This window comes from Hippocampus guttulatus, chromosome 5 (assembly GCF_054856545.1).
Source record: "Hippocampus guttulatus isolate MCC_2025c chromosome 5, RoL_Hgut_1.0, whole genome shotgun sequence".
NCBI lineage: Eukaryota > Metazoa > Chordata > Actinopteri > Syngnathiformes > Syngnathidae > Hippocampus > Hippocampus guttulatus.
In genome coordinates, this window is record NC_141265.1 from 13528396 (window position 1) to 13555149 (window position 26754).

Genomic DNA, 26754 nt, shown 5'->3' on the forward strand with positions numbered 1-26754 from the left:
ACCTACAATTCATTTTTTGGGAATGCGGGAGGCAACCAGAGTACCCGGAGAAAACCCACACAGGCACGGGCAGACGTGCAAATTCCACACAGGAAGGCCGGAGCCCAGATTCGAACCCATGACATCTGTACTGTGAGGTGTGCTCACCAGTCGTCCACTTATGCCACTTATAGAATAGAACACAATAGAATCCGTCCATCCATCCCTCCCTAACTGCTTATCTTATGAGCTTATCCTCACGAGGGTCGCGGGCGTGCTGGAGCCCTATACCAGCTGTCTTCGGGCAGCATTAGGCTTACTGATGTTGTGCCGATCCAGACGGCCGGTCAGCAGTGGTTCCATACCAATGACAACACCGCCATCCTGCGTCCGGATGAGCGATGAGCCGAGCGGTGACACAGCAGGAGGCGGACGGAGGGAGGGCAGCAGCTCACCGGATCCTTCATGAGGGAAGAGGCCAGGGACAGCCAGCCAGCCCCGGCTTCTCCTTCTCTTCACTAATATATTACTCGTTTCGCTTTTGCGAGTCAGGCCCGAGCTCGGGGCCGCTTTCGGCTTCGTAGGATGTCCCGTCATGAAGGTAGGAAACTCGGCCCCAATTTAGCGAGCAAGGTCGCCGTTTGTCAGAAACGTTGACGGTGCGGTGCGGGGAAGCACCACCGGCTAAGGGAAGCTAACCGCGAATGTCTCACTAGTAGTCGCTGGGCAATGTTTACAGCGTGGACGCGTGATGACAAAGCAGTCAACACAAATGTCCATAAGTTCAATGGTGAAATGGTGGCTGACGTGCGTGTTTAAATGCTAACCGGAGTCGGCGACGACACTGTCAAATAGGCGGAAGAAGCCCCAGAACGTTTTGCTAAGTGCAGCTAACGCGCTTTATTTAGCATGGCGGCTAACAGAAGCCCAAGCTCCGGGTTGGTTATGGTTACCACACCAAGCTGAGGTGGGGATTGCCGAGAATTGGCAGCTGCGAGTGGGGGCGAGGCTCCTCTCGCACATCGCTGGTTTCGCTTCATATCTAGACGCCTTGCTGCTCTTAGAAAGTTGGCCCGGCTTGAAAAGCTAATGTGTGACAAATATTCAGTACAACCATGCCCTTGCGGCCAACCTTGCCCCGGCTTCAAAAAGCCCGTCCTTAATATTTCCACCAGGCCACCTCACACTTTAAGGGTACCCGTATGGGATGATTCAAAAGTTGAATTGGAAAATACAACCTGGCTCATGGCAACTCGTTCAGTCGTTGCGAGGCTACTTAATCAGGCCCGAAGCGGCCCTCAACTAACGTGCACACTGTTTTAAATCATCTGGAAGTGTCAGGATATTGACAGTTAAGGAAAACTTAAGTTCAAAACACAGCACTATGCATCACGATTACGATTGTGAGGTAGGAGTCACAAATATCATTCTAATCACCATGAGAGCTGTCAACGATATTCATTTTTGAAGCAGGTATTACTCTCACAATATATTTCCAGGCTCACCTGCATTAGGTGAAAATCAGCAATGCACAGACAATATAAAATACTTTTTTTGGTTTCCTCCCTCATGCTTTTAAGTATCAAAGTTAGTATTAAATTGGCTTGTGCATGCATATGCCTTTAAGAGGTGGGGCCCGGGAGGGTGGCATGTGACTTAGTAAAATCTTGTTTGTGAGTGTCTGGGTGAGAGCTGTGGCTGACAGCAGTTTCTGTGTGAGTTCTCTTCGTGTCTATGTTTTACTGATTCCCCGACATTCAATAAAAGGCTAATAAGTGCAGTGGCTGTCCTTTGCCATATGCGATGGCAACTACAGTAAGTAAAGAAGGTAACTTTCAGCTTGTCCAATCAGGGGTCGCCACAGCGAGTCACCGTGAATGCCGTTCTTGACACAAGGCACCTATTTTTATCTGGGCTGGGTATCGGGACACTGACCGCGAATTGAACCTGTGACACTACTGGTTCCTACAGCACGTAAATATGCTGTAAAAACTCATTTTTTAAAAAAATGTTTGTTTAAAATTTGACAATACAGTTTGACTGTGGAGAATGAATGGTGATGCAGTGAGGTAACGCTGCACAGTGAACTCTAGCTATTCGCGTTAGGGACCAACCACCTGTGTGAATACAATACAATAAATGTTTAGTTAAAATAGCTAATAAATGCGTGAAAATTTGCTTTTACTTGTATCGCGCTTTTCTTCCTACAAGGTACTGAAAGTGTTTTAACACTGTCTCCTCATTCACATACTACTGACGGAGCATCAGGAGTAACTGGCGCTTCGGTATCTTGCTCAAGGACATTTCAACAAGGGCTGAGGATTGAACCGGGAACCTTTTGGTTGGGAGACAACCACTCTGCCACCTGAGCCATACCATTCCAATGCCGCGAGTAATTGATGACCCAGTCAAAATGTTCATAATTTCTTTTATTAATACAGATGCTCCCTTACTTGGGAAAAAATTTCCTTCCAGAGCAGGCTCTTGAATTCATAAGTCATTGCTTTTCGTGCCTGATCGATATGGATTTTTTTTTTGGGTGGATTCCGATATTTGGCAGAATACAATTCCGATTGATCGGACGGTTAATTAGGGTTACGACAATAACGATATAAATTACAAGGCAAGGCAGAAAAATTGCGAATAGGTTCACCGTATGTATATTCCACTACTATTGTTTATTTAATGCATAACAAGACCGTTTCATTTACTTTCATCATCCTTGGTTTTATTTACTTCATAAATCAACAATAAAAACGCAAATAAAAAGCAGATCTTTGTCTGTTAGTCTATCAATGATTAGCTGAGAACTGGCCTTAAAAACTGACACTGTTTTCTGTCCTTGTTTGTGTTCCCAGGCGTGAGCTGCGACGCGTGTTTGAAAGGCAACTTCCGGGGCCGACGCTACAAATGTTTAATCTGCTACGACTATGACCTGTGCGCATCGTGCTACGAGAGCGGCGCCACCACCACCAGACACACCACGGAGCACCCCATGCAGTGTATATTGACCCGGGTCGACTTTGGTGAGTGCTGCTGACAACGCCACTCCAAAACAAACTTTTGTGGAGAAGTGCCTTTTAAAAATTTTTTTTAAATTATTCTTATTATTATTATTTATTTTCTCATAATCAAAGGTCCCCAAAAGTACACAAATATCCAAAAATGTTATCACACTTAACCTTCCCTTGTAAACTCATTTTACAGGAAGCTATTTTCATTAGTGGGGGAAAAAACAAAAAACAAGGCCTGTTGTTGAAGGCGACTTCAATATAAGTGAGGTGAGATACTGCTGCTAGTGGTCAGCACGTCTCTCCACAGTCTGGGACTGCACTCAATCTGATAAGATGACAACGCTCTGTTGCGCTGCTCATTCGGGACATCATTGAAACGGGAAGTGATCAATCTTTCCATTGTTACGATCGCGAAATGAGCTACCAAACACCACACATTTTCCTTTGTCTGGCAATGAGTCGGCACTTGAGAGTGGCTCTATAAAAGTTTATGAATGAGAGCTGTGAAGTAGTCCCACTTGCAGAATTTCATATGTGGCAACAAGCGCTTGCAGCAAAACACAACGAGGCGCCCGGCGGTCCTCACTCAAGTGATTGTGGTTGACTCAGTTGTGATTTGATAGGGAAAGTTGACAGGAAAAACCGAAGTTAATTAACTCATTCACTCCCAAAGACGTTTTTAAACGTCTTTTCAGACTTGGTCTAGAATTGGCTGGTCCTGAATGAGTTAATGTGCAATGGCTCCTTCTCAGCTGTTAGATAATCAATGCTTGGCTTTGCAGTGAAACCCACTGAACAGATGAAATGTCGCAGAGCACGCTTTGGTCCCCGGCCGGTAATGCCTCATCCCCTTTGCCTACAGACTTGTATTACGGCGGAGAAGCCTTCTCGGTGGAGCAGCCCCAAGCCTTCACGTGTCCCTACTGTGGCAGGATGGGCTACACCGAGTTGTCCCTGCAGGAGCACGTGGCCGCCGAGCACACGGAGACCTCCACAGAAGTGGTATGGCGCTCTCATGATGTATTAGCGTCATCAGATTAACAACATTCATCTGAGAATGTGGATTATTGTTTGGAAGGTACTGTACGTTTTCAATGTGCGTCACACGAAGATAATTCAGCCCCTTTTTGACATCAACTTACAACGGACTGTCCTTGTCTCAAAAATTCATAAAGAGATGCTAACTGTATTGATCGCCGTTGAAAGACGGCTGTTCTTCCCTTTTCGCTTGACATCCCACTGCTGATGTTGTTCAATCTGATTGCAAATTCAATTCACGCAAGTGAAGGCCTCACTGTCAGAGGCAGCTTCGTCCGTCTGCTTAGAATATATTTCAAATCAAGTTGTGCATGTAAAATATTGTTGACGCTATAAATGTACTTTGTGACTTCCTGCATGACAGTACGATACGGTTTAAGTTTAAACACTCGCGGGCTTCATTGGCGACACCGTCTTCCGCATCACCTTCACACTGTGTCCGACGTCTACAGCACGTGACTGAATCAACATTGCAGGAAGTCAAGCAGCCTAATTTTCCTAATCACACACCGTCAACGCGCGCACGCGGCCTGCTCATCCCCGTCATCAGCATTTGCACCCATCGCCTGCAGCTGTTGTCGAAAGGTGCACATTTGACAGTAAACAACGGAAATGACCCAATTATTTTCCTCATTCGCTTAAAAGCAGGGAGGTAGCTCGAAGCTAAACGTCTTCTGAAACGCACAAGCCACCTGTCGCTAAATATCAGCGGGCTTCTCAACATGCCTCTTATGTCAAGGCAGCCTGTTGATGATGAATCCCATGTCTTAAAATCCTCTCGAAATGTCACGGGGATTCGCAATTATTCACGCTACCAGCTCGGGAGAACCGCATCCGCTTACTTCCCTGTTGTTTATAATCCTGCAGATCTGCCCCATATGTGCAGCGCTGCCGGGCGGAGACCCCAATCATGTGACGGACGACTTTGCTGCCCACCTCACACTTGAACACAGAGCACCCAGAGACCTGATATCCTTTTTTTTTAATCTGGACACTTTTCCCACAGACTAATACTACTGCGGACTCACACACTACTCCGCGTAGTAAGAAGTTGCTGCGAAGGCAGCGAGCCAGGAGGAAAGGGTGCGTAAAAAGACGGTGAGCGTTCCAAGTTTTACACTTAAATAAGAAGAGAGTGTGACGTGTCTAGCGCAAAGCAAAATTAACGTGACAACACAAATGTCCACCATCGCCAACACGATGTTTTCTCATTTCATATAGCCCATCATTGCTAGCTCGAACCTATTTTCATGCCCACACAAGTGTTGAAGGATTGTTCTTGAGAGGAACCTTAATGTCGGCATCGCAGCTGCAATACGTGACGCATCCTTCCGTATCCCTTTTGAGCGCTCGACTCGTCTGCATCTGCTTGGCGTGTGGGGACGCTCCACTCTGGGGACTGCATTGTGGCGGCCTGTTTATCAAAGCACTTTGAATTAGATGCGGCAGAGGGGGGAAAAAAAACACATTTGTGGCGCAGCATCAAAAGAACAAGCCGAGCTACTGTGTCGCTCTGTGCAAATTGCTTTTACTCAGTGCGGAGAGTGTGTGGAACAAGTTCTGTTTGAATGAATCAGATGCACAAGCTAAGCAGCTACCAGCTGTATCTTTATTATTATTATTAATAATAATATTTCACAGAGATACAGAGAAGCAATTAATCCCTTTGAACCTGGCGACAAGTGTCGTGTCTTATAGCAAGCTACGCTGATGAATAAATCACCAGACTTTTTTCGCTGTTGCTGTTTTACTTTGCAGCATCTGGTTGTAGTAATAGAGAAAAAAATGGCTTCCTTAACTGAGCTATTCACGACGAGTCGAGCGGCGTGCGGCACGTGAGGCGGATGTTCCACCCCGGGCGCGGACTGGGCGGCCCCCGTGCCCGCAGGTCAAACATGCACTTCACCAGCAACACCACTGGGGGGCTCTCGACCAGTCAAAACTCCTCTCAAAGCTCCAGTTACAGCCGGGAAGCCATGGACCCCATAGCAGGTACGTCACGCACCAAACCACTTTGTCCTTATTGGTACAGTAGTGGGAGCCCATTTTAGTCAGGTTGAGCAGCTGGAATTTGTCCTGTGAGCCCTGGGGGCTCCAGCTGTGCCATAATGAGGTCTAATGGGGACTCCTTGCCACCCACGGGGGCCATTGAGTAGAGTATATTGTGGAGCTGCCACTTCAAGTCATTCAAAATGCAGACGCAGTAGCTGAGAGACATGGTGTCCACACGACCTGAACATGTAAAATTGAAGCCAGGGATGTTAAACTCGGCATACTGTAGCTCAGGAGCTACGTCATGCCTCATTTGGTTTGGGAATAGCACAGATTCTCGACCGTGAATCAGGATGACGCTAACATTTTTCCTTTGGCTACTTCCCTATTAAATGCCAACCATTGAAATGTGTACATTTCTGGTTTATTCCCTGCGCATTTCAACAAATTGTTTCCGGTTCCCCACAGAGCTTTTATCGCAGCTGTCGGGCGTGCGGCGCTCGGCGGGCGGCCAGCTTAGCTCGGGCCCATCGGCCTCGCAGTTGCAGCAGCTCCAGATGCAGCTCCAACTGGAGCGGCAGCAGGCGCAGGCGGCGCGCCAGCAGCTCGAGACGGCGCGCAACGCCACGCGCGGCGGGCGCGCCAACGCCATCCTCAACGCCAACTTGTCCGCCGCCGCAAACAACCCCAACCTGAGCGCCAACCACAACAGCAACCCCGGAAGCAACGTCGGCCCTTCGGAGAGCCCCCCCCAGCACACGGCGCACAGCTCCCACTTTCTACTCAGCAGGTTAGTTTCTTATATCGAATTCAAACCAACCACAATGAAGAAGTATGCAATTGTATAATCGCTAACACTGCAATTTTTGAGGAAAAAAAAGTCTTGATAAGTTCAGTGCTTAACTCATTCAATCCCAGCCATTTTCACTGTAGCAACCCCCTCAATCCTAACATTTTACTGGATTTTGACTGATTTTGCAAGGCCCACAGAATATTTGGTTCTAATGCTATATAAACATGGAGCCTACCAAAATAAAGTTTAGACTCTCTTCTTTCTGTTTCTATCTTTCTCCATTCTTCAGCAATTGGCAGTACAGTACAGTTTCATGGAAATGACGATTCCTGGGCAAAAAAATGGAGAGAAAAAGTTTTTTGTAAAAGCAGTTTTCAAGAGGTTTTCAAGCACACGAGGCACCACTGCCACCTACTGGTCACTTTTTACATGATTTACAATGCAATCGGCTTATTCTCATTCACAGATTGCATCAGACCCTCCTCTGACGCAAAAAAAAAAAAAAGACTTAGATGTACAAGTACGTCCTTGGTAGCTGGGGCCTAAGTACGTCTTGTGGAATGAAAGATTTAAGAAGTGCAGTACATGAGAAGATTACACGTGTTTATGGATATATAACGCCTTTTTTGATTAAAATGATCCATTTTTTTTAAACTATGTACGCCCATCCAAATGACGCAAATGTTTTTTTTTAACCCATGTTGTCCTCAGGCTGAGCGAAGCGCGCGTGTCCGAGGCTGAGCGTCAGGCGTGTGAGGCGCAGTGGGCGGATAGGAGCTTGTTCGTGACGGAGCTACTCCTGTCCACGCTTCTGGCGGAGCACCACCACCATCACCACCACCACCGCGACGACATCGATGACGACATCGCCGACCGCCGCCGCCGCCATCCCGGGTCGCTGCGTAACTTCGCTGACTTCCAGTCTATGGGCTGCATGGAGGTGATGACGCTGGACGTGGCGCTGGAAAACCTCAACCTCAAAGAGAACAGCGCCGCTGCCGCCCCCCCTGCCAAGAAAGAGCCGCCTGCCCTTTGATGGAGCAAATAAAACCCCAAAACAAAAAAAACTGCGAACCCCCCCCCCCCCCCCCCCGTTTTTTGTTTCTTTTTACTCTTCACTGATTTTGTCATTTCAGCCCTCCTCCTCTCCCCATGTCCGTGTGTACGTGAAATATAAGTTAGACGAGTGAATGTGAGAGAGAACTCTATAAATCTATTATTAAAAAAAAAATGCAAAAGCAAATCTATATGAAAGCTGATAATCACTTAACTCACACGCTGGCCGCGAAAGAAGGCCACTAAATAAAATAAAAAACTGCTGTTACAAGCTAATACGCATGATCAAGCTCCATGTACACACTCTTGATCGACAGCTGCACTCGTGTCCCCCTCTTCTAGTGTCACCAGGCTTTCTAATGACTCGACACACTACAAGACTTTCTATCAAACACAACCATTCACTCGGACCTTTTTGTGTGTGTGTGCGGTCTCCACGCCTGGAAGTGAAGGGAACCCCGCCCCTGTGTGCTCAGATTTTTTTTTTCTCAACCCATCCCGCTAACTTCTCTCTTCGCTCCGATGGATGTGTGTCAGGCCTCATGAAGAAGACGTGCAATGTATGAACTTGTGGGCTGAGTCGACCTTTCAGTGCGGACCACAATAAACATGTTTTGGATGGAAATCAACTCACAAAATGCTGTACTCTGTGTGTGTGCATGTACAAGGTTTAGAATTTGCATGACAAAGCGTATGAATGAAGTGGCCGTGAGTGTTCAGTACCATAATCATATTTACGGTAGTGCAGTGTATGTCACTCAAATCCTGAAGTTCCACTTATATGAGGACTGCATTACCCAGAGGCCTTTGCGCCTTAATGCCCCGCTTGTAACTCGAATATGGATCTTATATAAGCAAAGTGGTGGTGGACTCAAAGAATATGAACTCCAAAAGTTGGGTCGGTGTAAAGGGTGCATTAAAACAACATGAAGATGAGTGGGTTGATGCTATAAATCACCGCCTGCCTGCAAGTTTCATTTCCCACATGATTTATGACTCACAGAATTTTAGAGGTGAATGCAAGGGAAAAGTATATCATTGAAGTTCCTGTGCAATTTGTCATAAAGTACCATTTAAATACTTTGTGGGCTTCCTTCCAGGAATAACCCGTTAATTTAAAAGTTAAATTTTGTTTCAGGAGAAACTTCAGAGAAGTGGCTGAATAATTCATTACAAATTTATTCTCGTGAAAGTACAACTTTGTCAGGAAATTGACTTGTTTTTACGACTTTTTGGTGTAAAACTTTCCAGATACTTCCATATGATATTGACAAAGTTTTGTCATCCTTTTTTTATACTTGATGGGGTTTTCTTCATTTGATATCTTATTCCGCTAATTTACGAATCCTTTTCTCACATAATCTATTTTTTTTTCAATGTTTTCTTGCAAAACGTTTTTTTCAGATTTTTTTTTTTTTTTGCTTGATTTGAAATTGTTCACAAAAAACTGCCTCTGTAGTTCCACAAAATTGACAAAACCTACCGGTAGTTTTTAAATCTTACATTTGAACCGTCTTCAAGCAAGACACCAGGGACCTCATCGAAGTAACTGAAAGGACACACAAAAATACAAAAAATGGTAAACCTAAACATTGGTATGAATGATTGGCTGGTGACCATTCCAGGGTGTATGAAAGGTTCACAAAACGTAAGAAGTCACGAAATAGAAAGAGGCAACACAGTGAAATATGTGTTCTTTGTAATTTTAATTCCCATAATTTAGTTTAAATGCAGACATTGTTTTTCCTCACTATAATCTTAAATAAAGACATTACAGTACGATAGAAGCAAATCAGAGTAAGAGTTTGTTGAGGCAGGCTACAGTTTTCTTTTTTGTTTTATTGTTTGTTAAGTTCACACATTAGACGTGATGCAACGAGCGGACAGGAAGTAGCGCTAAACATTCATAAGACGACACGCAGCTGGAAATAGCCCGCAGGCCGGCCGAGGACTGGGACCACCACGTTCTACGACGATAACGCACGCAGGTCAATCACGCTCAAATCGGCAGCTTCACGCAACGGAGACTATGGGGGGAGGGGCTATTACGGTGGAGTGGGCGGAGCTACACAGCAAAGCGCGACCGATGTTTTCGAGCAAGCAGGAGAAAAAAAATTGCACATTCCGTCCCGCTGGTTGCTCGACTTTGAGGTCAACACAAGTTTACATTGTGGCAATCTGGCAATCTACTGGCAATCACATGAGATGACTGCTAATTTGAACCTAGCCAATTTATCGCTTTCGAGCTATTATTTTGATTAGACAGTGAACACTCAAATTTTTAATAACGAAAATAAAGTTCCTTAACAGGGAAGTCATGTGTTTGACATTTTGCTGATTAACTCATATTCCACAAACAATATTCATCAGAATGCTGTGTTTAGACTAGTGGGGATGCATACAACATATTGAAAAGGAATCGATCACGGGACAAATAATAAACATTACAACAAAATCAAAATTTTAAATTTAAATTAAATCTGTTTTTACGAAAAACATATGGCTCTGCAGATAATTCAGAGACCACTGGACAATTATTTTCTGATTTAGACATTTTTCAGTAAAAATGTTTGTTTTACATGTATTTGTAAAACTACTGAATATAAAAACACAAATATTGAAGCATTTGTTTGCAAAAAAATGAAAACCAGTCAAAAATATCGAAAAGGTTGGTAGTCTTTATTTTGGTCTCTTAATTCTTTGCATTTATACTTTTGCAACATGTTTTTGCATTGAAATATTCGTTTTTAAATGATCTGTGCAGGTGTTTTAACGTTTTACAAGAGTGAATTGCCACATTTTCTGAAGGAAAAATGTGTGAAGAAACAATCAATGCATACTGTGTTCGATTTTGAGTGTTCACTGTACTAGACTTTTTCAAAAATATTGATTGCTCGGATGTTTTTCACTAGGAGACATTTACCGTCTTTCTTTCACACACACCGCCACCAGAGGCCGATGTTTAACACCACTTAGGACAGTTCTTCCCTTTTGACTTTTGAGGGCTGACATTGCTCCGACAAAGACAAAACCACAAAACGGTGGTGGGAGTTGCCAACAAAAAAAAAAAAAAAAAAAAGGGGGGGGGGGACTCGCATACTATCAGCCCACGCTAGTCGGTGGCTAACAATCCTCCTTTTTACAGATGCTAACTAATTCCGACCACACATCTCTGCCAATTCATTTTGTTCCATTATTGCTGTATTTGTGACCCCCCCACCCCGGGCACCCTGACGCGCGCGCGCACACACACAAACAGGAAAAGGTTGTGTCCTCACACACACTGTTGAGTAAAACCTTTACCCGAATTGTCTTTTTTTTTTTTAACACACGCCTCACCATTGTGTTCCATTATTGCTGTGATTATAGACCCCCCCCCCCCCCGCCCCTCTCACACCCATACAAAGAAACGAGTAACGGCCAGTTATATGTCCAGTTTACCTTTTATCACGATGAACGCCAACTTTAACACCTTTTCACTCTCTGTTTTGGCCCAACCGGCTAAGCGGCTAACGCTAGCAAGATGGCCGCGGGCCTGCGCTATTTCCCCAAACAAGAGGGAAACAAAATTACAAAGTATGTCGTCGTCCGCAATATCCAAACACAAACATGGGAGGTTCCGTTTGAAACTATCGGCAGCCGTCGCGCGCCCCCAGTTAAAATAGTGTAGAAAAATATAGTTTTGATGAAAGCTCTCTAGTTAAAGTCTTTTAGTTGTAGCGCTCAAATGGCGTGGGGATGGTTAGCGTTACGGCAACTACAAAAATAACACAAACATTTCTTCTCTCTCGCTATACACTTCTGGTTCGTGTGAAAATGCTCATTGGCATCATGAAGCAAGGTGACATTTTTTTCCAGTCTTGATACGTATACTAACAAAGAGTAATAGGGCCAAGCTGACAAAACAAAGCAATTAATCAGGAAATGAAAGCCTAACGCGGGAACAAAGTTGCATATTATCAAGACAATGTTATAATTATAATTGTTCATATTTTGGACTTTTTGGAAAAAGTTGTATATTTTCAAAATTATAGTCACTATTATGAGTATAAAGTTGTATATCTTTGAGGAAAACGATGTCTATTTGAGATTAATGTTGCAATATTACAAAAATAAAACTGGACATTTGAGTCACAATACTGTAACATTGAATTCTCGTGTTCTTGGACAAAGTTTTTTCAAATGGTCATTTTTTTAAAAGTATATGTTTGAGATTAAAGTTGTATACTTTCAATATTAGTCAATATTATGAGAATTCGGTGTTTCTTTTAGATTAGTTGTAATATTACACGATATTACGAGAGTTATGGGTTTTTTCAACGCATCTGATTTTTAGGAAAAAAGTTTGAAGAAAATCACATTTTCAAGAGTAAAGTCACCTATATTCAATAATTAGGATGTATTTCTGTGAGAGTTAATATGTATACAGTACTTTATAAATTAATTTCTTCATTAATCATTTTTACCAGAGCTAGATATTTTACATTTTAGTTGAACAACTAAATAATATTTTCATTAAAGAAGTCTTTCTTTAAAAAGAGTCATATTTCGAGAAAAATTCCGACATTTTTTACAAATTCATATTTTCCCAAGTTATATATACAGTATTCTATATTTGTTTTTAAATGTCTTTTTTATAGATTACCAAAAATATCCAACTCTATTCTTGTAAAACTCCGACCTTAATCTCGGAGAGCGATTATCTATTTTTCAACTGGCCCTAATACTCGTTGGTAGTTTACAATGTAAACACCACAGTACGAAATGATTGAGCACGAAGGAAACACAGCGTGTCACAAAAGGCAAGTGGCGACCACGTAAGCAAACATTTGTTCATGTTTAAAAATTAAAAACAAAACAAAACACCACAAGCAACTTGATTATGCTCAGATAAATTAAAAGAAAATAAGATTAACGCTTTTGTTCGTCTACGGGTCACATGACCCAGTTAAAAAGCTGGTGATGATGATCAGTACTGGTGAGGTCATTCTACTTGCTAGGAGTCAAACAGCAGGTTTGGAGGAGCTACACACGTGATAAGTAAGCTCTGCATATTAATATCGATATGAATAATAATACTGTACTATTGTTTGATATGACACATTGAGGCATCTCGTTGGAGCACATTTGTCACGTGACACCAAACGGATAGAAAACAAAAACGAGAACAAGGCAGATATGAGCATTTTTTTTGGAGCGTTTTGGCTTCCCGCTGCACCGTACACCTTTTGAAAAGTCGTCATGGTGATTAAAATAGTTGACTTTGGCATGGTGACTCGTGAGAGAATCACCTCTTTTTTTCTTCGAATACAGCCGCCTTTACCTTAGCAGCAAAATAGGTCCTCTTCTTTTTATTCGATTGGTGGTTGGCAACCAGGAAAGCGGCGCTTTACCGCCACCTATTGCGACACCTCGATATTACACCAAGGAGCAAATTTTCTCTTCTCATAGATGAATTTCCCACCAAAATAGCAAAAACGAAACATACTCTGAATATGATGAAAAGGTGCAGAGAATAATCCATTTCCCGACAGTTTAAAAAAATACAACAAATCATGAGCCACCTACCCACCCCACTCGCTCAAACTCTTGAAGGTCAGTATTTACAGTACAGATTTACGGTATAGTACATCAAAAATCCATCCAGACACACACACACACACACAAAAAAAAAATCAACTCTGTCGTCAATTGATTTTTTTTCTTTGTATGGTATCGTGTTCGAAAAATAAAGACGCAGAGACAGTCTGATCAGCCCTCGTTCGTCATCATCATCACTTCCTCCACTTGTAGCTGGCTAACGTGAGATGGGTTGGTTGAGCACACGAAATCCCGTGTCACGATAGGAATAATATGTACACTTTTTTGTTGGAGTAATAATTGCCTCAACCACGTTTTGCATTTTTAGGGACGTGAATTTGAGCTGTATGTACAGTACTATAGATTTTGAACCAACCCTCCTCACGGCCTTTTTATTTTTCTGCTTCCTTTATCTCCGGCAACCTAGTAAGCAAGCACCTCTCTGGACTTCCTCTCAGACTTGCGGGGCCTCCTTGGCGGCAGCGCCTCTCTCCCTCACACGTAGGGCAGGATGCCGTAGACGAAGACGGCCATGACGGCGGCGCTGAACAGGCCGGCCACGGGCACCGTGACAAACCACGCCAGGAAGATGTTCCTGAAGAGACGCCAGTCCACCGCCTTCCTGGAGCGGATCCAGCCCACGGCCACCACCGAGCCCACCTGCGCGACCACCGGGGGAGGCAAGCGCCAGAGAAAATGCTGTCAGCCGTCACGCTATGGAAAGCACAAACACGTCACAACAAGGACACAGCAGAGAGCTGCAGGCTGCTTTTTAATTTTTATTTGTATTTTGCTTATTTAATCAACTTTAATTAAACAAACCTTTAATATTACCTACACAATGTTAGATACTAGCCATCCATTTTCAATACCACTTATCCAAAAGAGGGTCGCGGGTATTGCTGGAGCCTATCCCAGCTGACTTTGGGCTGAATGCCAATTCCACCCTGAACTGGTCGCCAGTCAGTCACAGGACACATACAAGACACACAACCATACACACCCACATTCACGCCATCACTGAGTGGGAACCGATCCCACGCTGGCCGCGCGCAAGTCAGGCGAGTGTACCACTACATCACCAGCGACTGTTAGGTACTATGTCAAATCTCATTGAAACATTTACAAGCTCTATATAATTGACTTTTTTGTTTTTCACTTTGTCCTTTCTTTTATCTGGCGGAAATTGTCTTCCATACATCTCCCTCCTACTTTCATATCATTTTATGATAAATTATTATGACATAATTTAAAAATGGTCAATCAATATCTTGGAAATATTTTATGAAATGTATGTTCAACACTACATTTTTCAATCGGTCCTTTTAAATTAATGAATAAACAAATGGAAACAAATGTAGAAAAACAGCCTGCAGCCTGCCTCTAAACTTCAGTTTCATCCGTGCTGGTTAGTTTGAGCAAGCCGGTTAATTAATTTGTCACTTGTTGTATAAATGTAACAAGTGGAAGTCTGAAATCAGCACTTTTGTTGCATCAAATTCAAATGTTTATTTTCTTCTTCTTCTTTATTTTACTTTGAACAACACCAAATAGCTCATGTCAGACCTCCACTGAACCTATCTCCACTCACCTTCCTTTTGCTGCCGTCACAGAATCAAAGGAGTCAAATTTTACAATCGCAAGAGGTCACATGACTAGAATGTGCAATGGCCGCGGGTGCGGTCACAAGCCAAGGAGGATGTGTTCGCTGGCACGCCGTTTGTGTTTTGGACCGATGTGCCAGTGCGTGACGGTGCAACGACAGAGGCCAAACAAGATTTTGTTTTGATTTGAAGCACGCGGCGATGAAGTGTCAACTTGACGCAACCTCGGTGCCGCTGACAGCCTGCCAGCGGTCATTGCACATCATCGCAGCATGGAGCGGCTCGAGGCGCCTCATCAATCTGAGGCCACCTGGGGAACGGCCGCTCAAGCTGTCAACACTGCGTGGAAACTATTCTTGAAATCCTGTTTAATTGCACGAAAAAGAAACAAACCGAGATATCCGTGTTCCTCTTTCAGTCTGACAACTTCAGCGGGTTCCCCAGAAACCAATCAATCAAATCACAGTCATATGACTCAAAACATCAGAGAGTGAAGCATTTTGCCGTCAGGGTGTATTAAGGAGTGAGCCAGGAATGTGAGGGAAGTGGTGATGTCTATGAATTGACATATTAGTGCTCAATTAAGTACCAGTTTTGACGTTTGTGCAGTTTCCCCCCTGCCACTCATCTGAATTTACAAAAGTGGCCATTTTTGCCATTCTTGTTGCGTGAGAATTATTTTTAAATGTGCGATCTTTAAACCCCATTAGATGCCTAACGAGAAGAGGAGCTTACATTTTGTTGCATTCAACAGATCTCACCGCGGCCAATTTTCGTCGCCTGTTGCTTTATTTATTTATTTTTTACAAATTATTGACCAATCTCAAGTGTTGAAAATGGCTCAAGCTCTTTGACGATGCAATGTTAATGGTTGAATAAACCTGATGTTTTTGTGGGGTCTCATGTCTACGGAAGGGTTTGAAGGTACAAGGATTCCGCCCAATACCAGCGACACACACATCGGGCTGTGCATCTTTCAATCGCTCAATTTTATTTTATTTTATTTTCCTGAAACATCATAGCTACGAATTACAAAGCATTGAAAAATCTGTGGTGCACAATTTTAAAAGATCCCCCAAAAAACCCAATGTGCTACAAAAAAAAAGGAGGACATTTCTCTAAATCAGTGTCAAAATTACATTTAGGGACACATAAATCTTCTCGGATTAAAATTTCCTGTTGACCAGTGTTATTATTTATGTCCCCTGATTATTATATTCAATCAGGTAATTGTCTGCCGTCTTGAGGAAAAAAAACTGCACAAAGGACCAGAACCGCAACTGAAGAGCTGTGATTGGCGATTTCTTCATCTATGTGTGACACTGCGACGCCGAGCTTTGTTTAAAGCGCGGCTTCGCGATAGGAGGCTGGGATACCTTGCAGTGGGTGGAGCTTATTGGGATGCCCACATTTGATGCAACAAGCACTGTTAGCGCACTCATTACTTCAATGCAAAATCCGCTGTGAAGACAGATGAGGAGAGATAGAGACAGAGAGAGAGAGAGAGAGAGGGAGAGACAAACATGGAGAGAGATGGGAGAGGTAAAAAAAAAGTGGAAAACAAGTTGTGACAGGTGGGCAGGGTGGGCTATGCAGTGGGGAGGGGGGGGGGGTCTTTTGGCGGGGGAGGGTCTGCTTCATAACCAAGCACAGGAGGGTGGAGGGGCCCACACGCCAAACCATGCGAGTGCTGATCAGGAGAAATGGAAAAGAGGAATGAGACAGGATGAGACACCATGCTGTTTAGAAAAAGGGGGGGGGGGGTCATCAAGGATGACCTGGGGTGTCTCGTATGGTCCGGTCTGGTTCCGACATTCCTGTAAAGAGGCGGAGGAGAGGGGCCACACGCAGATCTGTAAGGGGCCACCAGAATCCAGCTGCACACAATCCTTTTGGAGCTTGTGATGATTGTCAGCATTGGAGCAATTTGGGATTTTTAAAATTTTTTAATTTCACAATTATTAACTCATAATCTAATTAGAAGCCGTCATTTTTAAATACACGTGAACTTCTTATGGTTATACAATTCTGCATTTGATCAAGTCTATAAAGTTGCATTTTCTTAACCCTTTCATGCACCCTGAAACCTGATGACATGATAAGCGGTCCACTGTAGTAGCCGCTGTGCCTGGAAAGGTTAAATTCCAACCACAGTTGAGCATGATCCCAGGTAAGAATGTTTAAAAAAAAAGATAATAACATTAGACGGCAATTCTGGGGCGTCAATCACATTTTAGAATGGATTGGGTTCAACCTTGGAGAAGAGGGGAAAAAAAAGAGTGTGAACTTTGTGTGCTTCTGAGCCTTAATGACTGGTGACCTCTGAGGAAGTGCGTGCGTGCCCTCGCACCCTGAACAAATCCTGCAGAGGGACAAAAACTTGAGTTGAAGGGCCATCGAGCTGAGTAGGGGGCGGGGGGCCCACTGGGTTGTCATACCTTGCAGTGTGTGGTACTGACAGGGATTCCGATATTGGAAGCCAACACGACTGTGAGTGCGGACGCCAGTTCAATAGTGAATCCACTGTGGAGGGGGGAGGGAGGAGGAGGAGCAAAGACACATTTTTCATTGAAAATGCCCACAGCGTGTGGGGGGTAGCGGTGGTGTTGAGGTGGGGGGGAGGCTGCCCGATGGCACCGCCTGGCCACATTCCAAGCAAGCACGCTTTAAGTGCGAGTCACGCAATTGCTATTTAAAATATGCGTAAATGTGTGAACACACACACACACACACACACACACACACACACACACACACACACACACATGATAATAGAAAATATGATTAGGTGAGCTTTGTGTGTTTGCACCTTGTTCTATGTGGACAATGAACAAAAAACCCCCAAACAAACAAACAAACAAAAAAAAAAACCAATACCTGGACATCCACTCGATGAGTGAGTCCCAACAACTGTACCATAGCACCCAAATACAGCGTGTGTGAGAGATCAAGTGTGCCACAGAAAACGATCCAATTGGGCTTAGTATGAAAATGACAATTTACGACAAATAATGTATCTTTGTCCATCTACAGATGTAAGCGACAGGCAGAACAGCAGTTAAATGCTCTTCCATTCAATGGGCCTCAGAACAATTCAGCTCTGTATCCACCTGTCGCCATTCATACAATGGAATAAGAGCTTTGCGTTCAACTAAACAGGCCCGGATTTTACTTGAAATACATCAGCGTAAATTGGGGTGGGTTGTACAGCAGAGCAAATACTTTTTGATGCAAATACCGTATTTTCCACTTTAAAAGGCGCATTGGATTATGAGGCGCACCTTCAATGAAGGGCCTATTTTGTAATTTTTTTCATACATTGGGCATTATAAGACGCAATCCTCCACTAGATGGAGCTACGCTCAAGGGAATGCCAACAGAACGATCACATGTCAGTAAAATGTATTTAATAAAGTAGCGACACAGTTCACTTAACCAACAGCAAGTTACAACATTGACTCGTTAATGTTGAACTCTCTTGCCGCTGCTCTATTTCCGTGTTCAACTGCGTAACCGATCGCCTTAAATTTGAACGTTGTCTGCATGTCTCGATCAAGGAGCCATTTTGGGGTCAAAATATTACCGTAATGACCATACACAAGGCGCATCGGATTTTAAGGCGCTGTGAGCGTTTAAGAACGGAAGGCTTTTACGTGCGCCTTATAGTGCGGAAAATACGGTCCTACAAGACCCCAAAACTATGAGTTCTCAAAACTTGAGGTGGCTTTCGTGAGCCATTCCAAACAGAGCCTTAAGCTCAAAACACTCGCGTCTGTGTTGTATTCACACCAAATAGACTCTGCTCAATGGAAGAAGAGCACCACGACAAATCACGTGACTTAGTTGTCCATATTCTCATGTCTCCTTGATAGTCACGGCATTGACCCAAATAGTACTAACACCAAATATTGAGTCGGATGACGTTCGTTTCCCCAGATGCTCCACCGCTGCAAGGCATTGACTCATTGACCCTTGTGATGTGAAAGACACAGCTAGCCGTCCTAAATAATTCAAATAAAAGCGGTACATGTTTTTCTTGGCACAGCAACATTGTTTCATAATGAATCCACCCCATTCCGTGGGCCTGTCCTTCAACTGTAGGAGTGTGGGCGCTATGCGTTTTTTCTTCTCAGCGGCTCGCTGGCAAAGCCGTGTGAGAGCGGCAACGATCTCTGACAATGAAGAAAATAAATGTTTCCGTCCATTAAACTCTTTATAAAGCCGCAATGTTGCATCTGCAGTGTCGGCGCAAACAAATGTGAGACCGCATAATAGAGGCACAACCAGTCAAGCCCATTAACACACTGGCCTGCCCTGGCTCCCACACAGCGAGGCATGGAAACAGACACGGGAGGAAGGAGCTCTTTTGGAACGCCGAACCAAAGCAAATTTGCCTTTGCGCGTTGGCAACAGGCGGTGACGGTGATAGAAAGGGAGGTAGATTAGGAAAGAAAAGGAAGGAAGGAAAGAAGGTGCCAAAGAGAGAGGAGACATGGAGAAAGGGGGGGGGGGGGGACAATGAGACAGCAAGGCCGTGAGAATGATTGGGAGATGATGTGGGAAGGAACGAGATTTAGAGGTGAGGCATGAGGAAAACAAAACGACGAGGAGGGGAACGAAGGGAAGAGGAAAGGAAGAACATTAAGCACAGACTGAAGAGGTTTAATGGACGGGGCATGATGGAATGAAGAAAAGTGGGAAGCGCAAAAGGACGAGTCGGGCTGGTGTCCCTCATCTGGTACATGGACTGAAGCCAGCGTTCCCAATGCGGTGACTCCCTCCCCTTTCCACTTGTACTGTTCACTTTATCCAGAAGGTCAAAGTACTTCCTGCGGCCTCTTGTGATGCTTCGACACAAACAAGCATGCGCATGTCAAAGAAGAATCCTTGAACAGTCATGACTAATATTCATAAGGGCTGAGCTTTCAAAGAAACATCCTTGACGGATGAAAGGGAAAAAAATGGAGTGACGTGTGGCCGAATTTTTCACAGTAAAACCTTTAGTCTGAAAAAAAAAGGGGGCGGGGCTTAGAGTTCAACAAAAAAATTGCGACGCAAATCCAACCTAATGATTCTTGTTGTGAAATGTGATCATGCCAGCATGGTCAAGCAACTTAACTCATTTACACCCGTTGACGTATAAATACGTCAATTAGCGCATAGCCGTTCCCTCCCCATGACGTATTAATACGTCAATCACGTGTTTTCATGGAGGAGGGTGCAAGAGAGTCCGATGCAACTTCTCACCACAGGATTAGGCTTGACGGCAATGTTAAATAGAAAAAAATGGCCATCGGGTGGCAGTGGTGCAAAAATCAACCAGGATCACGCCGCAGAAGTAGTAGAAAGGGCGTACAGTGAAGAAGGGGCGTATGTGGATAGTGGATTGGAACATTAGCAACTAGCAACGATGGAGAAAAGGAAATAACTAACTAAAAAATATTTTTTTTTTCGGTATAAAAGCGTCCTCGAAACAAAACAACAAAGGAGATGGTGTTTGTGTGGAAGATAAAATGACCCTTCGGTCACTAATCGAAAGTGGCACCCGTCAAACGAACGTCGGCCTGCACAAACATGGCGTGCTACACGCGGCCCGCATAGCTCACGCCGAGGTTCGAGTTCATCTGATGAAGATGAACTTGCTCCACGTCAGCGATCATCGCTTGGCAGAGCATTTTGTGCCTCCCGATGCCCCACATCGCCCACAAATCGTCTCCCCGGCGACTTTCAGCGATGACGGCAAAGAGGCCGCATTGCTTCGCATGGCCGACGCCGGGCACACGTCAGCGATTCGTTGGAATCGTCTCGTAAAGACGACGGCGAAGACGATGAATTGGAGAGCGATTTGGATGCCGATATGTCGGACGAATATGTGCCTTCGGACATAACGGAAAGCAGCTGAGAGTCCTCGCCAGAGCCACTGGAACGAGGAGGTAACTGCTGACTAGCTTGCAAGTTCCCATTCAAAACTTCATCACTTCTTATGCCTCCTCAGTCACTTTTATGTACCGCTACATTCCCCGCTATACTATGAAGTTGCCAGTAACACTCATCATTTATGTACGGTTGATGCGTCTCGTAGATGTGGATGAAAATATGCGCTGACTTGCATGTCGCCATAGGTATAAAAAAAAAAAAAAAACAGGACACATTTGGTCCGCCCAGCTCTGCTAAAACCACTAGTGTTAAATTCATATTCCATTTCATTTCAAATTGGATGCTGAGCAACATGGAATGAATGGTGTAAATAGCAGTGTGCGAGCATGTATGTGTGTGTGTGTGAGAGATGTTGAAATGTAAGTGGAAAGCAACAATAAAAAAAAATAGAAAAATAAAAGTGTGGTAATTGTACATACTTCTATACATTACAGATTGTCCAACCAGAAGCCAAAAGATGACGACTCCTCGCTTTGGTGGTGGAAAGAAAGGTAAATAAAATTATTGTACCTCACTCTGCAGCAAGATATATTTGCAACTTTTTATGTTTCTATAATTTATAGGTCGTGCATCTGGACGTGGTGGGATGAATCGATGGTGACAAACTGGATGGAAGCCAAAAACCATCTTCTCCACAGCTGCACTTTTGTTCATAGTTCAATAGTTTTGGTGTGTGCAAATAAATTATTTTGCTACAAAAACATTATTTGTAATGTTCTTTTGTAGGAGGAACACATTATTGAGGTATTTGAGCTGCCACAAAAGCAAAAAATAGTGTAAAACTTGAAATGATGCTTGAAATGCATGCTTTTACAAAAAGCTCATTTTCTCTGGATTTCTGCAGAAAATCGGCCTTTTCCATAAAACTTAGCAGTTTTCTAATGCTGATTGCCAACGAACGGAGAAAGATAGAAACAAACTTTTTTTCTGCTGAAAGAATAGAGTCTCACCTTTCTTTTGACAGGTTGCATGTATATATAGACATAGAACAGAAAATTCTGTGGGCCTTGCAAATCAGTCAAAATTCAGTAAAATGCGAGGGATTGAGGGGGTTGCTCCAGTGAAAAGGGGTGGTATTCAATGAGTTAATGACCGGAAATTCGCTGAACGCACCCAATCGAAACGTCACAAAGTCGTCAAATTAGCTGCGTTCGCTGCTGGTCGCTCCGAGTACTGAAATTCAAGCACTTGTTCATTTCCAATAAGGTTTGCCTCCGTTCGCGTCCCGGAGAAGTCGAGCCTATTCCAAATGACTTTGGAGTGAGCGGCTCGGTCCGCCCCCCGGACTCTTTGTTGCCAGCCAATCGTAGGGCACAGATAGACAACTCATTCAAACTCATATTCACACGGAGTGAAAATTTTGAGTTGGCAGTGAAACTAACAAGCATGTTTTCGGAATGCGGGGGGGATACAGGAAAAAAAAAAACACACAAGCATGAGGAAAACACGCAAGCTAGATTGCGCTGTTATTGCACTTGAAGCCATAAGCTTAAAAATAGTGGACAATAATGTTTATGGGTACATAAATTTACACACCCAAAAAAAACCCCCACAAATACCGGCGAGGTACAAGGCAAAGCAGGCATCGATAGGGAACCCGCAAGAACACATCGTCAAGGATGTGCGCTGACCGCTGTTTGGGTCTCAGGACAAAGCGAGCCTTTGAGCTTCTGATATATTCGTGATCATTATGTAACAAGTGGACAAACTGAAGAACAACATGCAGCATGTCACTCCCACTTCATTCTCTGTCTGAAGGCCAAACTAATGTTCCGGACAGTAGAGTCCATTCACAAATTAGTGCAGCTTCATTAGCAGGCATTTGGAAACGCATTCAGTGGAAATTAGTCATCCTATTAAATGTGATCTTAAATTAAAATCAGAAATGGGCTAATTCCGTTCCAGCCACAGTTAGTGAGTCAAAATAGATAATCTGTATGAAAATAAAAATAAAAATTAAAAAATGAAATAAATATGACACAATCAAATGAAAAACAGTAAGCATGGCCACCCAACGTGTCTTCTGAATACGCCCACACATGCTGGCCACATTGCCCCCCCGTGCGTCCTCTCTCACCTTGAAGGTGTGATGGGAGTCAGATCCTTTCCCATGGTTTGGATGACCCGGCGGCCCCACACCCACAGGCCGGCGCAGATGCCCACGCCGCCATAAAAAAGCAACCAGATGGGAGTGGGGGCGTCCTGCATCACACCACCCTGGTCATAGATCATCCACAGCGCCACCAAAGGTCCGATGGCATTACTGCACAAGGGGGGGGGGGGGGGCTTGGGGTTAGGCTTTAGCTTATTTGCTGCTGTTTTAAGACACATTGCACAAGAACCCCCCCCCCCCCCCACTTTGTCTCTGCTTCTTCGCAGGTGATATATTTCGTGCAATGGTCAATTGGCACGCTCTCTCTCTCTCGCTCTTGCCATTTACACACACACACACACACACACACACACACACACACACACACACACACACACACACAATATTGGCACCTGACGTCGTTGCCTCCGTGGGCGAAGGAGCCGAAGCAGGCGGTGAGAATCTGCAGGAAGTGGAAAAGCAGAAACACCTCCGACTTGTCCTTCTCCTCGTGATCCTCGTCATTCAGGTCGTCCAGAGGCAAAGGTGCGGATCCCCCTTCTTCCTCCACCCCCTCCAGCTCGGTAGCCAGCTTCATCTCCACGCCGCCCTCTTCCGCCTCGATCTCCGCCTCGGCCACGGCGTTGCAGTACGACGAGTAGCTGTCGTAGCGTATACGCTTCTTGGAGTAGGACACGCTGTTGCTGCGTCCGCCGCCGCCGCCCTCCCCGACCAGCTTCTCGCTGTCGTCGCGAGACTCCGTGCGCATGATCGGCTGCACGGGCATCCCGCAGATGGCCGCCGTGTAGCAGGTGTAGCTGTTGTTGCGTCGCAGCAGGCGGTAGTTGTTGTCGGGAGGGTTGGCGGTGGCGCCGGGACGCTCGTTGTCGTCCATTCGGCCCAGGTGGATTTTGTGCAGCAGGTCCTTATACAGACCTGAGTCCTTGTGCACCGTGTGGTAAACTTGGCCGTCACTGCGCATGTGGCCGTCGAAGCTAAAGCTGCCGTTAGAGACGGGCGACTTGAGGCAGCCGTTGGTCATCGAGTGGGTCCGGGCTGCAATATAACAGGAAGTAGAAGAATTTAATTCAAAATAAGGAGACAAAGTAAAATGACTTTCATTTAGTAGTCAGTTGTGTTCCATTCTACTTTTGGAGAATTACCAACAAGAATGAGTGGGGGTACTTATGGTATGACAAAAGGTTTTGGGGATACGGAAGATTCGAATTGGAGACACCGGTTACAAGTTTTGAAATGAATGGTTTGTACCGTAAACTCGTCCGTTTGGCATGACGGTGCCTCCGTTGGTCAGGTTGGTGAGTTCGCTGTTGGAGGTGCGCGCGTTCCTCTCGCTACTGCCCCCAGTGAGCGGCAGCACAGCCTCATCTGTGCCCTTGGCCCCAGGCAGCTCCTTAAAGACGGGGCTTTCTTCCTCCTCCTCAGGAATCTTATCCAAGCTTTCGTCGGAGATCCTGGACAAAGCCTGCTCCTTCTTCAGACGACCTGAAGAATAATTGACACACAGAGAAAGATGAGCACACCGAATGTACGGTACTCTAGTTCAACCTCAATAGTGATCTTGAAATAAATGAATCCAAATTCAATCACTTGGCCTGCCAAATTGGAGTGAAACTGTATCACGGCTAGAATCAACTATAATTAACAGAGAAAGAACTGGAAAATTATGGAGCGCTATTCCCGCTGTAAAAATACAAAAAACAATACAGGACACAAGTTCAACCATCAGCTGGTTCAAGGCGAACAAATTCCAGCGCAACGCACCCCCAACCACCCTGTCGAGTTCACAAACAACACTCAGTCCAAACACAACCTCCAGTCATTCACCAAGTCATTTAAGGCGGATGTAGTAATGACCCGTTTAACGTCACCTATAATCCTTACAGGCATCCAGGTCACAATGTGTGTTTGGATACTTGGCCTCATGTGCAGGGTTAAAGGCAGAGTCGTGAATTCGGCAATAGGGAAAATAATGTGCAAGTTCTGCTCTTTCTTTCAATTACAGCTGCATCTCAGAAAATTTGAATATTGTAGACATGCTCGTTTATTTCAGTAGCTCAATCACAAAAAGTCAAGCCAATATTGTTAACTCATTCACTCCCAAAGACGTTTTTAAACGTCTTTTCAGAACGACTGAAATCCATTTTGTTTCCAAAAGTATTCTAATTTATGGAGCGACAGTAACCCGACAATGTGAGAGCACTACATGTAGAAATCAAAACATAGAAGCAAAGCAAACACATTTGGGAGGCTTTGGCAAGAAGCCACCGAGTCAACAGCGAATTCTGGAAACCTACTTGCAATTTTCCTCTTCATCCAGGGACAGACGAAGATCCACACTATTGCTGCACACACCAGCGATCCTGCCAAGGTGATGAGAAACATGGCCCACACTGGCAGCATCTCTATCCCCAGCACTGCAACCAATAAGCGTAGAAAAGCACATGGAGTGGACAGACGACCATGTTCATCGATCAATATGTTTGTCACACCCGCAGTCGGAATTTTGAGCACGCCGATTACAGTGGCAGCGTCGCCTCTTATGCCTGACGTGATAATTTGATCGTACATTGGTGTCAGACTACACGTGAATCTTACATGGCGCTCCTGTGTACATGATGGAGAAGGTGTTGATCCCAATGGTGGTGGCGTAAAAGAGGGGCAGCGCTCGCAGGCCATTGGGGACGGAATCTTCCTAAAAGAGTTAAAAACAGGCACCATTTCGGGATAAGAAGATATGATTTGGGTCATGTGGTCCTATTGATTATCATTACAGATTTCAGACAAAGTGAAAGGAGTTTGAAGAAACATGGCTTAGGCGGGAGTCATATGCAGTTTTCCACAGCGAAGTACGGGCTCGACACGCATGGTGGGTTTTTCTACTTCGACATTGTACCGTGGGAAACTGCTAACAAACAACAAGCGAGGAGGATGAGGGTCTCCTGTATATACTACTCAGCATGAACCTCTTGGCCATGTTAAGGAGACGTCATTTATTTGTCGGAGACTAAGGGCAACAAGAAAAAATTGTGGTGTTAAGAATGAAGGGGCAGAATTTTTGCTGCCAACAGTAACACAAACTCGTCCTGAAATCATGTTCCACTGCAAATTAAGGACACTAAAAAAAACACAAATGAAACATGTTGACATTGTATAATACAGCGGCTGTTGCCAGTGTTAGCGGCTAGCTGCTAGCATATAGGCTGCCAAGAGCTGTCAGACACGACAGTTGCAGTTACTACAGATCAATCGTTAACAAGGCTGAGTCCAATGTGCTGCTTTAGCTGGCAAAATTGCTATTGTGTTTCTGTTGTCAGTTTGTCTCATAATTGAAAATCTCACCTACGTTGCTTGAGAAGAAAATACAGTTTGCTGCTACGGGCAGTTTCAAGTTAGGGAAAAAAAATGTTGATAAGCTAAAATGCAAAAACCGATTGGTTATTCATTATTACTGAGTTCAGTCTGTTCTTTTTGATCGTGTATTCATAATTGTTCTTTAACCAAGCAAAAATATATACTTTTTTATTTCATCCAAATTACTCAATGATTAGAATTTTCAGAATGATACCAAAATATTTGAGAGCTGCACCCCAAAGGTAGTAAAAAATCCTTTGCTGCCATTATATGATATATGGGGTTCACCGATTTTTT

General features: G+C 44.3%; 2 protein-coding genes across 10 annotated transcripts in view; one reads left to right on the top strand and one right to left on the bottom strand.

Annotated features, from left to right (window-relative positions):
* The first annotated feature begins 391 nt into the window (after positions 1 to 391).
* On the top strand, positions 392 to 8501 carry LOC147205141 (E3 ubiquitin-protein ligase KCMF1-like). Its single transcript, XM_086112333.1, has 7 exons — positions 392 to 580; positions 2838 to 3005; positions 3856 to 3995; positions 4899 to 5000; positions 5843 to 6023; positions 6492 to 6813; positions 7528 to 8501. Exons 1-7 carry the CDS (start codon positions 565 to 567, stop codon positions 7850 to 7852), a joined length of 1254 nt encoding a protein of 417 aa, XP_085968459.1. The 5' UTR covers positions 392 to 564; the 3' UTR covers positions 7853 to 8501.
* A 1058-nt stretch (positions 8502 to 9559) lies between these two features.
* Positions 9560 to 26754, bottom strand: part of slc20a2 (solute carrier family 20 member 2) — a 45421-nt gene continuing 28226 nt past the window's right edge. For 4 of the 9 annotated variants that reach the window (XM_086112326.1, XM_086112329.1, XM_086112327.1 and 1 more), the window contains exons 5-11: positions 25702 to 25798; positions 25401 to 25520; positions 24355 to 24588; positions 23499 to 24141; positions 23071 to 23256; positions 17495 to 17579; positions 9560 to 14112 (exon numbers count right to left, since the gene is read on the bottom strand). In XM_086112326.1, coding sequence (XP_085968452.1) covers positions 13948 to 14112; positions 17495 to 17579; positions 23071 to 23256; positions 23499 to 24141; positions 24355 to 24588; positions 25401 to 25520; positions 25702 to 25798 — 1530 coding nt within the window. In that variant the 3' untranslated portion in view covers positions 9560 to 13947. Of the gene's footprint in view, positions 14113 to 16365; positions 17419 to 17494; positions 17580 to 23070; positions 23257 to 23498; positions 24142 to 24354; positions 24589 to 25400; positions 25521 to 25701; positions 25799 to 26754 lie in introns of those variants that run through there. The other 5 variants (XR_015101022.1, XR_015101021.1, XM_086112330.1 and 2 more) reach the window with 5 other exon arrangements.